Here is a 13,985-nt window from a genome sequence, read left to right on the forward strand (position 1 = left end):
CACAGGGTCTCTACAAATTGGGCTGCCTCCTTGCCCTGGTTCAGACTACAATCAAACAGAAATTTCAAGACTCTAAAAGACAAAGACTAGTAAAAAGATTTTGCTTCCTCTTCATATCCTATCAAATGCAATGCCATGTACTTCCAGATAATACACAAAGCTTTTATCTTTCTGCTCAAAGTAGAGTTCTTCAGTGGTCCAAATAGTCCTTGTCTCCCTACCTGGAAGAGACTTGTTTAGAGAAACAAGACCTACAGCTTACGGGGAAAACTGCCTTACTATTCCTGCAAAGGCAGGGAACATTCTACAGTTTAGTACTTTCCCCAGGGGAGAGAGAAGTTGGTAGTTTGAGGAAGCTATAGGGAAGAAGGCAGGTTGTTAAAGAATGGGGGAAAACTTGGACAGATGAAAGGGAGGATCTTATATTCTTATATAGAGGAAGACTTCGAAAAGAGAGAGAGAGAGAGAGAGAGAGAGAGAGAGACAGAGAGAGAGAGAGAGAGAGAGAGAGAGAGAGAGAGAGCGAGCAATAGAAAGAATCCCTAGGTTGGGAAAGACCCAGAAAAGTTAGATGAAAATACTCAGAAAATTTGAGGAGTGGTGGATGGGAAGCAGGGGCAGAGGCGATACTATGAGGAAACTCATGTTGAGTGATCTTTGTCTTTCCAAAAAACTAAGTAAGGAGGTCTCAGAGTTGGGAGTGGGCTATAGACTGCAGGGAAGTCTTTGAAATGACCACAAGGAAGAATCGGATAAAGAGTCCATTAAAAATGGAAACAATGAATTCTCAATAGCACAGAAAACCCAAGTGGAACTTAATTGAATAGCATTTCATTGTAGTGAAGTCAATCAGTGTTTAAGATCATGCATGTAGAGCATTCAGGAGAGCATTTGACACCACCACTACCACCTTTCCCGTATATCATCTCTAGCAATCTTTAGCCACAAGGAGTAGGAGTAGAGAAATCTGATACTGTGGTCTTCTTCAAGCCTAAAACTGGCTTGGATAGACATTATAGGGGGACAAAGGAATCAAGGAGAGTTTCCTTGGGGTCTTTTGGGGTATGGAAGAACGTAAAGCCAGAAGTGGATGATTGACTTCGAGTCAGGGTCAGGGGACTGGCAGTTACAATGAAGACAAAGAGCAGATTCAGTGAGAGGATGGTGAAAAATGGGATTGTAGAACTGAGATCTTTGGAACTTTTGAGAGATAATTGGGAAATAGTTATAGCTAAACTTGCGAACAACTTCAGCAGAATAGAAATAAACGTTTTTAAAGAGTCGACAAGTCGAAGAACCCTGAGATCAGTATGTGAAGAAAATTAAAGGGATTGGTGGGGGGTGGGAAAACCAGAGACTGATATCAGGGGAAGAAGTAGAGAGAAAGGAAAACAGGGGTCAAGTTCTCAAAAAGATGGTATAAGAAGGTGATGTGAATTTTTCAATAGGGCGATATTGGTTTGGGAGAACAATTGATAAAAAAGGGCAGAGGGGAGCAAGGAGGATGTCCCCTTCCACTTCCCCCTCACAGCGAGTGGATGGAAGGTGGAGCCAGGACAAGAGTGTTATAGGGAAGTAGTCCATTTCGGTTATGATGAGGAAATAAATGAGTATTTGAGAATAAGGCTAGGAATCATCTATTGTTCATAATAGAGCAGAAGCTGCACTGTACATGAAGAAAGGCTTGAGTGGTGAGGCCCCATCTCACCTCTTCTGGGAATAGGCGTTCCAGATCTTCTGAGTGGTGCAGTTTTGGGGAAGCCAGGCTGTGATCCAGTTCCGTTTCATATAATATATATATGAGGTGCCTGTGCAGAAGTGGTATTGTACAATTTGAGATCTGGTACCTTTTCTCGATGCTGATTATAGTGTATGAGTGAAACCATTTGACCTTGTTTTTCCAGTAGTTTACAATTTTTCCATATTTGATTCAGGTACAGTAGAAAAGTTATGAATTCAAGGCTTACTCTCTCAATAGAGGTTAAGCAGCCCTGAAATTCTGCTGCATTTTTACTTAACCTGTCAGAGATACTTTTGAGCAGTTTGGCCATTTCCTTTACAACAGCTCTCGTTTCCTTGACCTTGAGAAGGACTTTTTCCCTAAACCAGTTCTGCAAATCCCTGAATTCATTGACGTCATCTGGTATGCCATGTCACCATTACAGTTCAGAGTAGAGGTGGAAACATGCTTTTTAAATCACTTTACAAGTGTTAGTGGGAAAAGAGCAAAAATACCGTCTGGAATGAGAGTGGAGGCAGAGAAGGTACTGGGTTAGCAGCACTGTGACCCCCTGCCGCCTTCGCATCAAGTACTCAACTGCAAGCCTCAGTAAAATTACAAGATCCAGCATGTCATTTCCCTGCAGGTGGCTTGAGACTAGCTGAAACCACAGATGTTAAGCCCTTAAATGCCAAGGGTCTACTCTAAGTATTACTTGGTAGAAGAAGTAAGTTGCTGATTGTTTTCTGCTCCGTTGAATGGAGTTTGATTCTACCCTTGTAATTTGCCTGAGGCTGATGGAAACAAAAACCTCAGCTTTTCTGATTTCTTTTCAACCTGCAGCAGTGACCTTTAAAAACAGATTTTTCTCTGTTTAACTGCTGAGCTTTTCCTGCTAAGCCTTGTTCACCCACTTCCTCTTTTACCTATAAGGATGGACACACACACACACACATACACACACACACATGTGCATGCACAGACATCATATTACATACACTGACAGGTTACTGGGCTCTTGCGTAAATGAATGACTTCTGAATGATACATCATCAAGTGCTGAAGATGCTGGACACATAGGAGGTTAAACATCCTCCGGTCTTCCTAACAGACAAGAAAGAAATAAGTCCACATCCTGTTATAATGAGTATCTGCTATCTATCTATATCTCTGTCTGTCTATAACTGAGTGAACAAATTCATATATAATTTTCTGCTGGTGTCCTTGATTCTTGCTGCCTAGAGAAGGTGGGTATATCAAATACTGTTTAATATGCTTGATGATAAGATGCTGATTTATTGGAATTCTGGCCAAAACCATGCTTAGATGAAAAAAAAAAATCAAAAAACAAAATCAAAGATACTATAGTGGTTTCCACCCAAATAATTCTTCTATCTTTTTATTCTATATATTGTGATGTTTGATAGATATAAGCTTAAGTTCCAGGTCAAGATAGAGCTCATGTAGTTAAAGTTATCTAAGTGGCGTCTATCTCTACCCATATTTGACTCTTGGTAGAATGGTGTCACACCTAGATGGTCTGCCATTGTTTTTGCACTGTAATTTTTCACATTAAACAAGGAATTCTTCAGCAAAAATTGATAATAGGTGCTATTCTCAAGTAAGGCACTAGATGGAGCATGTAAATTTAAAAGGAATTTAAGTTGGTAGTTGCTAGTGACATATTTAACTCAAGAAAATTTAAACCAAATTTGTTTTGATTAATTTAAACTAAAAATAGACAAATATAAAACAATATAACACTTTTTGTAAGTATATGTCATCTAGGATAATATAAATATAAAGAGTTAAAAATTGAAATAATTTTTTCTTTTCGAGAGACTATCTGAATCTCATAGCCAAAGCAGGGAAGTGAATCAGGCAGCAGTTTCAGAAGAGCATTAGTTGGGAAAGGCAGAGAGGGCTAGCAGATAAGTTTTCACTAGTTGAGAAAATGAAGTGGTCTTTATCAGAGTGGAAACACCTTGTATCTACATTAACTTCTAAATTGCCAGCTTCATTTGGGGAGCAGATAATTTTAAGGAATTTGATTGCCTGTTCACATGGGAAGAGGTCATGCATAGCTAATAACAGCAGATAAAACCTTTTAAAAGTTGTTTGTTGTTTATAAAATATTGTCAGAGGAAATTTTTGTGAGAACCCAGCTTAGATTTGAAGATAGCATCTGCATGATACCTGGAGGCTAAATCTGTGAGATAGACAGATTGACATACAGGCAGTCTGCAACAGAGTTCAAAAGATAACCATTTCTATCCTGGTGGCATTTCTTTGTATATGTTCATACTGAAACTCAACAACTTTCTACTAGAGTTTACTCATTTGTGACATTGCACATGAAGTTTTGTCAGTGCTTTCATTTTTAGTTGCCTGTAAAAATGTCATCCAGCATGAAGCTTAGCATCCCTGCATGCAATTCAGGCTGCCTTTAAGTCCAAGCCAGGAGTTACTGGAGTTTTTTTTAAAAAAGAATCCTTGGGAAGCTTACCATTGATTCAGTGTATCTTGAATTCTGATTTCCCCAATCTCCCTGCCACCATTTACTTCTCAAATTCCCATGCGTTCTGTCCAAGGTACTTAGTGGGGAGACAGAGAGGAGTGTTTACTCCACCCTGACGAGAACCAGAGCTGTGGATGAGTTTTTAAATTCCTGGTTTTCTTTGTCAAAAGATGTGTACAATAAACTCTAACATAGCCCTTTTCATACAGTTGCAAGCTATAAGTTTAGGAAGGAGATAAATTAACTGAATTTAATATAACAAAGATTTAATAATTTATAAAAATGTGTTACAATATTTTGTTTTATGATAAACTTCAAGATAAAAAAACGTTTAGGTTTTATGTGAGGAGGATTTGGCCCGAAATATATACCCTCCTGCTGTTTTATTTAGCAAAGTGGTTAGCTAGAAGCAGGCAGCAGCTCTAAGTTTTAATAAAAAAAACATATTTTGAACCAATCTTTGACATCACTAATATGTTAGAACACAGGTGAATAAACCGTTCTGTTTAATAACAAAAAGCGTTAGGTTATAAATTTGATTTTATTAAGTAAAATTTAGCTTCATCTACTTTGGACCTTTATATGAATTAGCAGCAAAATGGGTTCTAGCACTAGAGATGACTAATACCATGCTTCAAATACCCCTTCTTCAAATCTATCAGTGATGATGATTAGAAAATAACATTTAATGTAATAGGCAGGAAGAGAAAAAAAGTCAGTGTTTTCTTTGCCCATTTCCATTGTATTATAAACTCAAGGCTCAATATGCAGAGCTGTTCAGTTTGATTCTTCCTTTTTTACCTACTTTGGTGAAATGTGTGTAGCAAGGAATAGAGTGTACATCAGGGCACCATGCCTCCTACATGATGCTTACAGGAAAACGTTCAGTAAAGCCAGCTTCTGGGACCTGGCAGGATAGAACTCTAGCCTTTAAAGCTGTGATGATGGTGGACGTACAGGTGATAGGGAAGAACCATGCAATGATGCCTCTTTGCTGATAAATTTATAGTACCTGGGAGGACATTTCACATGTGATTTTGTTTAGTTAGTGGTGTTCTCTAGTGCAAATTATTGATTCCAAATTTTGACAAGGACAGAAGAATAGTACTTGGTATCTTTTTTCAACCCTTTTGCATTTTTGTATCTATGATTGTATTTGCTTTCACAGCCACCTGTGTGACAGACCAATCGTGAATGTTCTATTTATAGATGAAGAAAACTAACAGGCTGGTCGTTAAGGGATTTGCTGAGTGGCCCATACCACATTACTCACAAGCCTGGAACTAAGACCCAGAGCTCTTAACTTTTAGGCCAGTGCTCTCCCTATACCACATTGAGTAGTGATAAGCTTATGAAGGGAATTGTGGGAAGGCCTACTTTGACCTTGAATTAATTTTATACCTTAAAGAATTGTATTTTAGTATGCCAAAGGGGACTGGCGTTAATTGCCAACCGAGCTTTTTAAATGTCTGGTGAACACCCTCTCCCCCACCCCACCCCATCCCCCATCTCCAGCAAGAGAAAATCTCACATATATAAACAAGGGGATGAACATAACAATACTGCTTTGTTTCTAATAGCAAAAAATTGGAATCAGCCTAAATATTTATCAATATAGGGCTGGGTAAATAAATTGGTACATATTTATATGATGTAATATTACCAAGTGATTAAAGTGACTGAAATACTTGAAATACTGATCTATCTCTCTATCAAGAGAAATCATAATGTTGAATGGAAAAAAAGCAAATTTTCAGAATGAAACCTACAGTAAATCATTTTTACAATTAAACATACAGAATCCGTATATTGTTTATGGTACCTATATGTGTATGATCACTATTTAAAAATAGACTGGAGGGATACCCACAAAATGGTAGTTACTCAGGAAAGAGGATGAAACGTGGGTCCCAAAAAGATTTCAAATAAATAAAATATAAGCATTTATCAATTCATTAGTATTTGCTATATTAGTCTCTGAAGTTTTTTGTAATTTTAAAAATTTCTCAAAAAGTTTGGGGTGGTACTGACGGATAGTCTGAGGGGACCTTAAGAGAGGTACCCCGACGAGAGTCACATGCCTGACACTCAACAGAAAAAAATGTGAGAAAGTGCTGTGATTGGCATTTAAGAAAAGCAGATATAAGTAGTAGATGCACCCATGTGGTGATACGTCCCCTCTGCGGTAGAAACAGGCTTGAGCTCTGGAGCTCACCTTACCCCGGGGAGCCCTACAGGGACTGAGAGAGACCTTAGGAACCTGGACTGGACTTGCTCTTCCTGTCCCTGTCTCTGAAGTCTCTGAACATGTCATGTGATAAGACTGCAATGAGTCATTCTCATTGCCTATTTCCTGCTACATTATGTACTGTCTTAGTGCTAATATTCTCTGGATAAAGTTCTAGGCGTGAAAGGATGCACACCAGAAGACCTTATCACGTGGAAGATGCTGAAAAATACTGCCTTGAAGATGATTTGGTGAATCTAGAGGTCCTGGACGAGGTACTAAATATTTAGTAGACAATTCTCACTGATGACATTTGTTTCATGTAAATGGTCTGACCTTTCTGTTGTAGACCCTATTTTCCTAAATTACTTGAAAATTTAATGTTTGTATAGCCTTGGTGAAGCTTGAGGAGCATTGGTTGCTGTGATATCCTGTGCTGTGTTCTTTCATGTTCCCCAAAATGTCCTAAATCATGAAGAGAAAGAATTTAGATTTTTTCAATAAAGCACCTTATGTTGTAGACTTAAATGTATCAGGTGAATATTATTTTCTGTTTAAAGAAGAGTACAGTTTAACCCTTAAATTAAGATAGTTGTTTGTTCTTTGTAAAGAGGAGCTTCATTTAGGGAAATAGTGAAGTTAATATAGCTTGAACTAAATTTGAAAAGTGTGATAATCCTCATTTAAAATTTACATGTTTAATAGAGCTGTTAATTGCACTAGACCTGTTTCTCCTGCTTCTAACTCTGGAGACCCTTAACTGCAATACAGGAATCACTAAAGTATAATATAAAAATGTTCAATTCTATATTCTCACCATATAAATTTTAAGCACAATGATTTGAGAACTGAAGTTACTATTTTGTCAGTACTTTATCAGTAGGAACGACCTACTAAGTCAAATTCTAATAGAACATCTTCATTGGTTGAGATAAGTTTTTCATAATATCAAGTAATACCTTTGCTGGATATTCAGTGTCTTTTAGCAAGCCCCAAGTGGACCTAATTCTTTCAGCATATTCCTATTTTTTTCTTCTTGCAAGGCAAATATCTGCATTTAGGATCATTAGTGTCAGTATATGATTTAAATTGACTACTTTCATCTTTTAGAGAAAAATATTCTTGTAGAAATAAGTTTATTTGTATTGTTAGAATCTCTCTCTTGATTAGAAATAATGTTTACTTTCAATGCCATTTATCCTATTCTTAGGATACAATTATTCATCAGTTGCAGAAGCGTTATGTGGACTTGCTGATTTACACATATGTTGGAGACATCTTGATTGCCTTAAACCCCTTCCAGAATCTAAGCATATACTCTCCACAGGTAAGAGATGCTTTAAGAGCATGTTGCTTAATAAGAAATTAAAAATCACAAGGGAAAATGAAAAGAAGGGAAAGGTGAGAATAAAATTGTGCCACCCCAAACTGCAGATAATAATGCAACACAAATGGAATTCTTACATTTTGGGGGTAACTTTTTAAAGTAAGATATAGGAAGGAAAACTAATACTCATCTAGTGCTTACTACATGCCGGGATTGAGTTACCTTGTTTATTTCTCACAACCCTGTCAGAAAGGTACTAGTATTAAGCCTATTTAGCACATGAGGAGACAATATAGTGAAGTTCACTCCCTTGCATGAGTTAATGAAGGCAGCAAGTGAGGAACCAGGATTTGAAATCAGGACTATAGAATTGAGAACCTGAGCTCTACAGCCTTCCCAATGCTACAATTCCCTGACAAGTGACAAAGCCTTGATTTCATGGGCAACAGGTATTAGAGCATTAGAAGATTCAGTGGAACGTTAGAAGTGTCCCTTAAATTAATTATTCTATTCTTCAGTTTTCCAGACTTTATCATGGGGTGAAACGTGCCTCGAATCCCCCTCACATATTTGCATCAGCAGATGCTGCTTACCAATGCATGGTTACTTTCAGCAAAGACCAGGTAAGAAGTCACCTTCCTTTTCTACCAAGTCAGTATGTTCTGTCTTCCTCTGCACCTCTTAAGTCTTCCTGAAAACTTTCCATTCTGGTTTCTGCTACTAACCCAAGGAAATAGTAGCTTGGTGAACAGTAAGAGTGAAAAAACCAGAGAAGCAGAAAAACGTTAAAACTCTTTTCAAATAACGTGAAACATTTGCATCAAGAGCATTCATTTTCCCTGATTAAGTATAATAAGGATATATCTAATATGAATCTGAGAAATAGAGTAATAACAAACCTGATTACATGGCAATGATTATAATAAAAACAGGACGTAGAATGAAAAATGAAATTGCATTCTATTAAGGTCTCAGAATTTTCATGGTCAAGTCCTTTTTATGTGAAATACTGATCATAGGTTGACAATGGTCATGCACCACACTGTTTAGTTGCTGAGAAATTGTGATGGATTGGGTAAAGACTGAACAAATCTACTTAGTGCTCAATTAAAACACAAAGCTGACCTATGTGTTTTAACTTTCTGGACTTCCAGTTCACGGTGGTGGCATATCCAACCTTTGACCCTTCCTTTACTTTTAATATATATGTTTTCCTTTGTGTCTGTATTCTGTTTAAAATAGAAAGAATCTGTCTATGACTATGCCACCCTGAACGTGCCCAATCTTGTCTGATCTCGGAAGCTAAGCAGGGTCGGGCCTGCTTAGTACTTGGATGGGAGACCACCTAGGAATACCAGGTGTTGTAGGCATTAAAACAAAACAAAACAAAACAAAAACAAAAACAAAAAACCTGTTAAAGTAGAAAGAGTCTAATCTGGTAGGAAATTTTATGAGAGAATTATTATGTGTATATTTCCTGAGACTGTGAAATCCCTGCTTTCGGTGTGTTAAGGAATAGATAAAATTATAACAGTGCAACTTACAAAATGAAGTACATAGAATCACTATAGATTAGAAACTTGGCTTCTCCAAATTCTTACCTTTCTCGGAGACTTGTGAAGTATCTATATAGTTCATAGAGAACAAGTAAATGGAAAGAGATATATGTGTTTCTCAAGTTCAGAAATTGCCCTACCATGTTGTTTTTCTAACACCACTTCTGATACTAAATATTATATCTTTTCCAACTCCAACCCATTCTCCAATTCTTCAATGCCAACTGGATGTCCAACGACTCAATTCCATTCAATTCTGACACTAACTACCAAGAGTTAACACAGACCTCGCAGGTTCAGGTTTCAGTCCCACAAGACTGTCCCCACTTCAGACGCCAGCTGCAAATGAGGCAACTAGGTTACCCACACTTCTGCCTGGCTGACTACAAATTCAGGAATTCCCACAACCCCCTTCAGGTTTGATAATTCACTAGAATGACTTGCAGAACTCAGGAAAACACTTGACTTACATTTACTGGTTTATTGTAAAGAATACAATTCAGGAACAACCAAATAGAAGAAATTCAGAGGGCAAGATGTAGGGAGGGGGTGGGCAAAGTTTTCATGCCTTCGTGCCCCTCTCCCAGCACCCACACATGTTCATACCAGAAGCTCTCTGAATCTTGTTGTTCAAAAGTTTTTATGACTGAGCCAATCTCTAGCCCCTCTTCCTTTCCCAGAAGTTGGGATGATGAGGCTGAAAATTCCCACCCTCTAATTATGGGTTTGGTCTTTCTTGTGACCAGACCCCTCCTGAAGCTGTCTTGGGCTCCATCTTGAACCACTTGGTTCAGGTGGTTAGCAGTTAGGTTTTATAGAAAGGGATTTGTTTGTGAATAACAGAAGATGTTTCTATCACTCCTATCATTCAGGAAATTGAGGGCTTTAGGAGCTCTGTGCCAAGAACCAGAGATAAATACCAAATTGTTTTTATTATACTGTACCCACTAATCTCCTTTATACATAAAGAGCTTCTAGAAATGAATGATAAAAAGGTCAAGTATAAAAAAGAATAGGTAAAGAATATGGACTTGTCATGAGAAAAGAAAATGTGAATGACTTTAAACATATATGAAGTAATGCCTAACCTCACTCATAATACAAGAAATGAAAAATTAAAACTACACTGAGATATCATTTTTTGCCTATCAGATTGGCAAAAATCCAACAGACTCTGGTAGAGCTATGGGAGAACAGGCACTTTCATAGACTGGTACAGTCCTTAGGAAGGCAACTTGGTGCTATCTATCAATTATACAAATGTATATACCTTTCGATGCAACAACCTCGTTTCTAGGAATTTATTCTACAGATGAACCTACACGTAAATACAACTACCTTTGACAGAGTTATTTATTGCAATATTGTTTGTAAGAAGGAAAGGAAAAAAACTCAAGTGTCTATCCTTATAGGACTGGTTAAATAGGTGATGGTACATCTATGCATTGAAGAAGTTATTGATGTACTGAAAAGGAAAGATTCCTAAGGTATATTGCTGAGTGAAAAATTAAGGTGCACAGCAGTGGATGTTATGTGAAAGCCATAGCCGAACACACAGGGTGTTTACTGTGCTATGAATTTCTCACCAACACTCCATTTTCTGTGTCAGTGCATTGTCATCAGCGGAGAAAGTGGTTCTGGGAAGACAGAAAGCGCCCACCTGATTGTTCAGCATTTGACTTTCTTGGGAAAGGTATTGATTCCTGTATTATGTATTGTGGCTAGAAGTTTCTGCAGACTAACTGCATAAATGCACAAATGATGAAAATACATTTTTTTAATGGTTATATAAAAACATTCCACCTTTATTATGCTTGCCTCCTGATAGCCAGGCCTCATAAGATGTCAGCATGCCATCTTTCTTTCACGTAGTGAGGAAAATAATGCCAGCATGAATTTACCAGATTATTGGCAATTAATTTTGTATGCTTTTAATATAATGTAAACATTTAGCCATTAAGTAGTAAAAGTTGTTAAACATTAGGAACAGGGGCAGGGAGAGCCACTAAAGTGGTTAAAGAATTGGAAAATAGAAATCTTTGGGCAAAAGTTGAGAGAAATAAAAATTTTCAGCTTGGTGATATGGACATTGAAGGAATGACTTAAAAAAATGGTCTACCAGTTACTTATACTCAGAATTAGTGTATTATGAGACTAAGAAAGATTTTAAGAAATATTTTTTCAGAACAGGTTTATGAATATTATAATGAATAACTGAGAAAAGTTATGGGCTCTCTCTATTTAAAATTCTTTCTAATGGTTTAGGCATTTTATCTGTCAAAGATCTTATGTGAAGTGTGTCTGGACTTAAAAACTGATGATGACCTAATCCAGCATCATCTGATGCCTCTGCACAGGGGAGTTGCTCATCTGAGAACACAATGCTGGTGGTTGATGCTAATTCCCCCAAATGCAATTCTTCCCAAAAGGATAATGTGAATTCTGCGGGCAGGGAGGGGTGCCTGGTAAATTTGGTGAATTAATGTTTCCGGAGGCTACTTGTAACTGTTCTGTGTTTGGCACAGGCCAATAATCAGACCTTGAGAGAAAAAATCCTGCAAGTCAACTCCCTGGTGGAAGCCTTTGGAAATGCATGCACTGCCATCAATGACAATTCCAGCCGTTTTGGAAAGTATCTGGAAATGATGTTTACACCAACTGGAGCTGTGATGGGGGCAAGAATCTCTGAATATCTCCTTGAAAAGTCCAGAGTTATAAAACAGGCAGTGTAGGTACACTATTTGATCACTGTGGTTTTGCTCAGCAATATAGAGGTTTTGGGAATTCTAATTGCTCCATTTTTATACTGTTTTTAGCATCCCGATAGATAGGTTGGTTCCCCTCAGCCCCCCAGGAGCAATAAATTATTTAAGTAAAAGATAAGTTATGATTTCTAACCTAAAAGATGTCTGCAAGCAGAGTACAAAGAGCTGTGGTGGGAGTACTTTGGGATAGTCATGCCTGTTTTTCCTGAGTTGGTTATATCAGATAGAATTTAACAGCATTGCAGATACTTAAAAAAAAAAAATCATTAGATCCCTTAAAATTAAACTTGTCTATGAAAAAAAAAAGCACTGAGAATATTCTACATGTTAATTTTTCCCCTAGACTGAAAGAGGAAAAAAATATTTTGTTTTAAGAAGAGCAGTATAGCAATAGTGATCAGTAGCATGGACTGCTCTGGGTTTAAGTGTTGTCTCTGACATTGCTTGTGTGACTTTGGGTCTGTCAGTTAACCTCTCTGTGCCTCATCTGTGAAATGGAGATGCTCTTAGAGCCTACCTCATGGGTTTGTTGTGAGGATTAATGAGTTTATTTACATGAAATTCCTTTGAAAGGTGCCTAGTATAGTATACATTTATCAGACAGTTAGCCAGTCTTCCTACTGTTATTATTATTGCAGGACACCAGACTTCCTCCTTCCTCAGGAACATGGCTCCATTCATGCGTTATTCCATAATTATCTATTGAATTCTTGCTGTATATCAGTGCTGTACTCCCTTCTGGGGTCGCTAGAGTAAAAAATAGAAAAGGTCCCAGGATTCATGGAACTTGGAGTGGGTGGTGGATAGGGGAGGGGTCAGAAAGGATCACAAACATTAAACAAAAAAATAAACATAAATGCAGAACAACTGTGATAAGTACCAGGAAGCAATGTAAGGTGCTATGAAGGTAAAACAGGAGAAGGAAGGGCACATAATCTAGTCCAGGAAGAAAGGGGCTTCTGATGTATGAGATATTTAGCCTGAGGTCTGAGGATCACCGGGTGTTAGCCAATGAGGGAAGGAAGAAGCGGGGAGGGAGAGGGGGCAAAGATAAGACTGAGACCAGATCATGCAGGGCTCTAGACCCAGGCTGAGGAACCTTATTCTAAAGACTCTTACTCTTTAGAACCTTACTCTAAAGGCAATAGGAAGCCATTTCACGTTTTTAAGAAGAGGAATCACAAAACTCAACTTGCACTTGAAAATGATTGTTCTGGCTTCAGTGGGGTGAATGAATTAGAGGAGAAAAGTATTATGTTGAGACTGTTAGGATGCTGTTGTCAAATCCATGTGAGAGATTGTTTGCCAAGACTAAGGTGGTAGCGGTAGAGATGAAGATAGACAGGATTTGACAAGTCTGAGAGATATTGTGCAAGTAGAATCCACAGGACTTGCTCTGGGTTAGGAATCCAAGTGTCTTCTTCTATCATACACTTTCAGTTGTCTCACAAAATAGGGGCTGACATGAAGAAATTAAACAAATGAACAAAAGGATAATCAGTTTAGCTTCTCTGTGGTTTCTTGATTAATTTTTATGAGGTTCCCCTGTTTCTTTCTCCCCAAATTAGGGTGATTTTAAAGTTGAAAGAGATAACTGTGATAGAATGGAAACCGCAGTTTTCTGTGTTCAAATGTAAAATGCTCTTTTACAAAGATAATTGAGAGTTTTAATCACAGTTTTATCACTTACTGTATGTTATTTATTAATATAAATATCCTTGTACCTTACTTTTGTCATATGCAAAAAGGACTCATTGAAGCTGACCTCACAGAGCTATTATGAGAATTAAATGAGATGATATGTAATATACCAAATATAAATCTAAAACATAAGTAATAAATAATTTTTTAAAATTTATTTAATTTTAATTA

At 37.5% G+C, this 13,985-nt stretch overlaps 1 protein-coding gene and 1 pseudogene across 1 annotated transcript in view; both read left to right on the forward strand.

Moving 5' to 3' along the window:
- The window catches only part of MYO3B (myosin IIIB), a 342,946-nt gene that overhangs the window by 136,144 nt on the left and 192,817 nt on the right, over positions 1–13,985 (forward strand). The window contains exons 11-15 of the mRNA XM_015596448.1: positions 6,644–6,740; positions 7,676–7,792; positions 8,311–8,415; positions 10,958–11,041; positions 11,874–12,076. Of these exons, the coding sequence (XP_015451934.1) occupies positions 6,644–6,740; positions 7,676–7,792; positions 8,311–8,415; positions 10,958–11,041; positions 11,874–12,076 (606 nt within the window). The remainder of the gene's footprint in view (positions 1–6,643; positions 6,741–7,675; positions 7,793–8,310; positions 8,416–10,957; positions 11,042–11,873; positions 12,077–13,985) is intronic.
- LOC112470468 lies at positions 9,044–9,162 on the forward strand (annotated as a pseudogene).

Source organism: Pteropus alecto, unplaced genomic scaffold (genome assembly GCF_000325575.1).
Source record: "Pteropus alecto unplaced genomic scaffold, ASM32557v1 scaffold3, whole genome shotgun sequence".
Classification (NCBI taxonomy): Eukaryota; Metazoa; Chordata; class Mammalia; order Chiroptera; family Pteropodidae; genus Pteropus; species Pteropus alecto.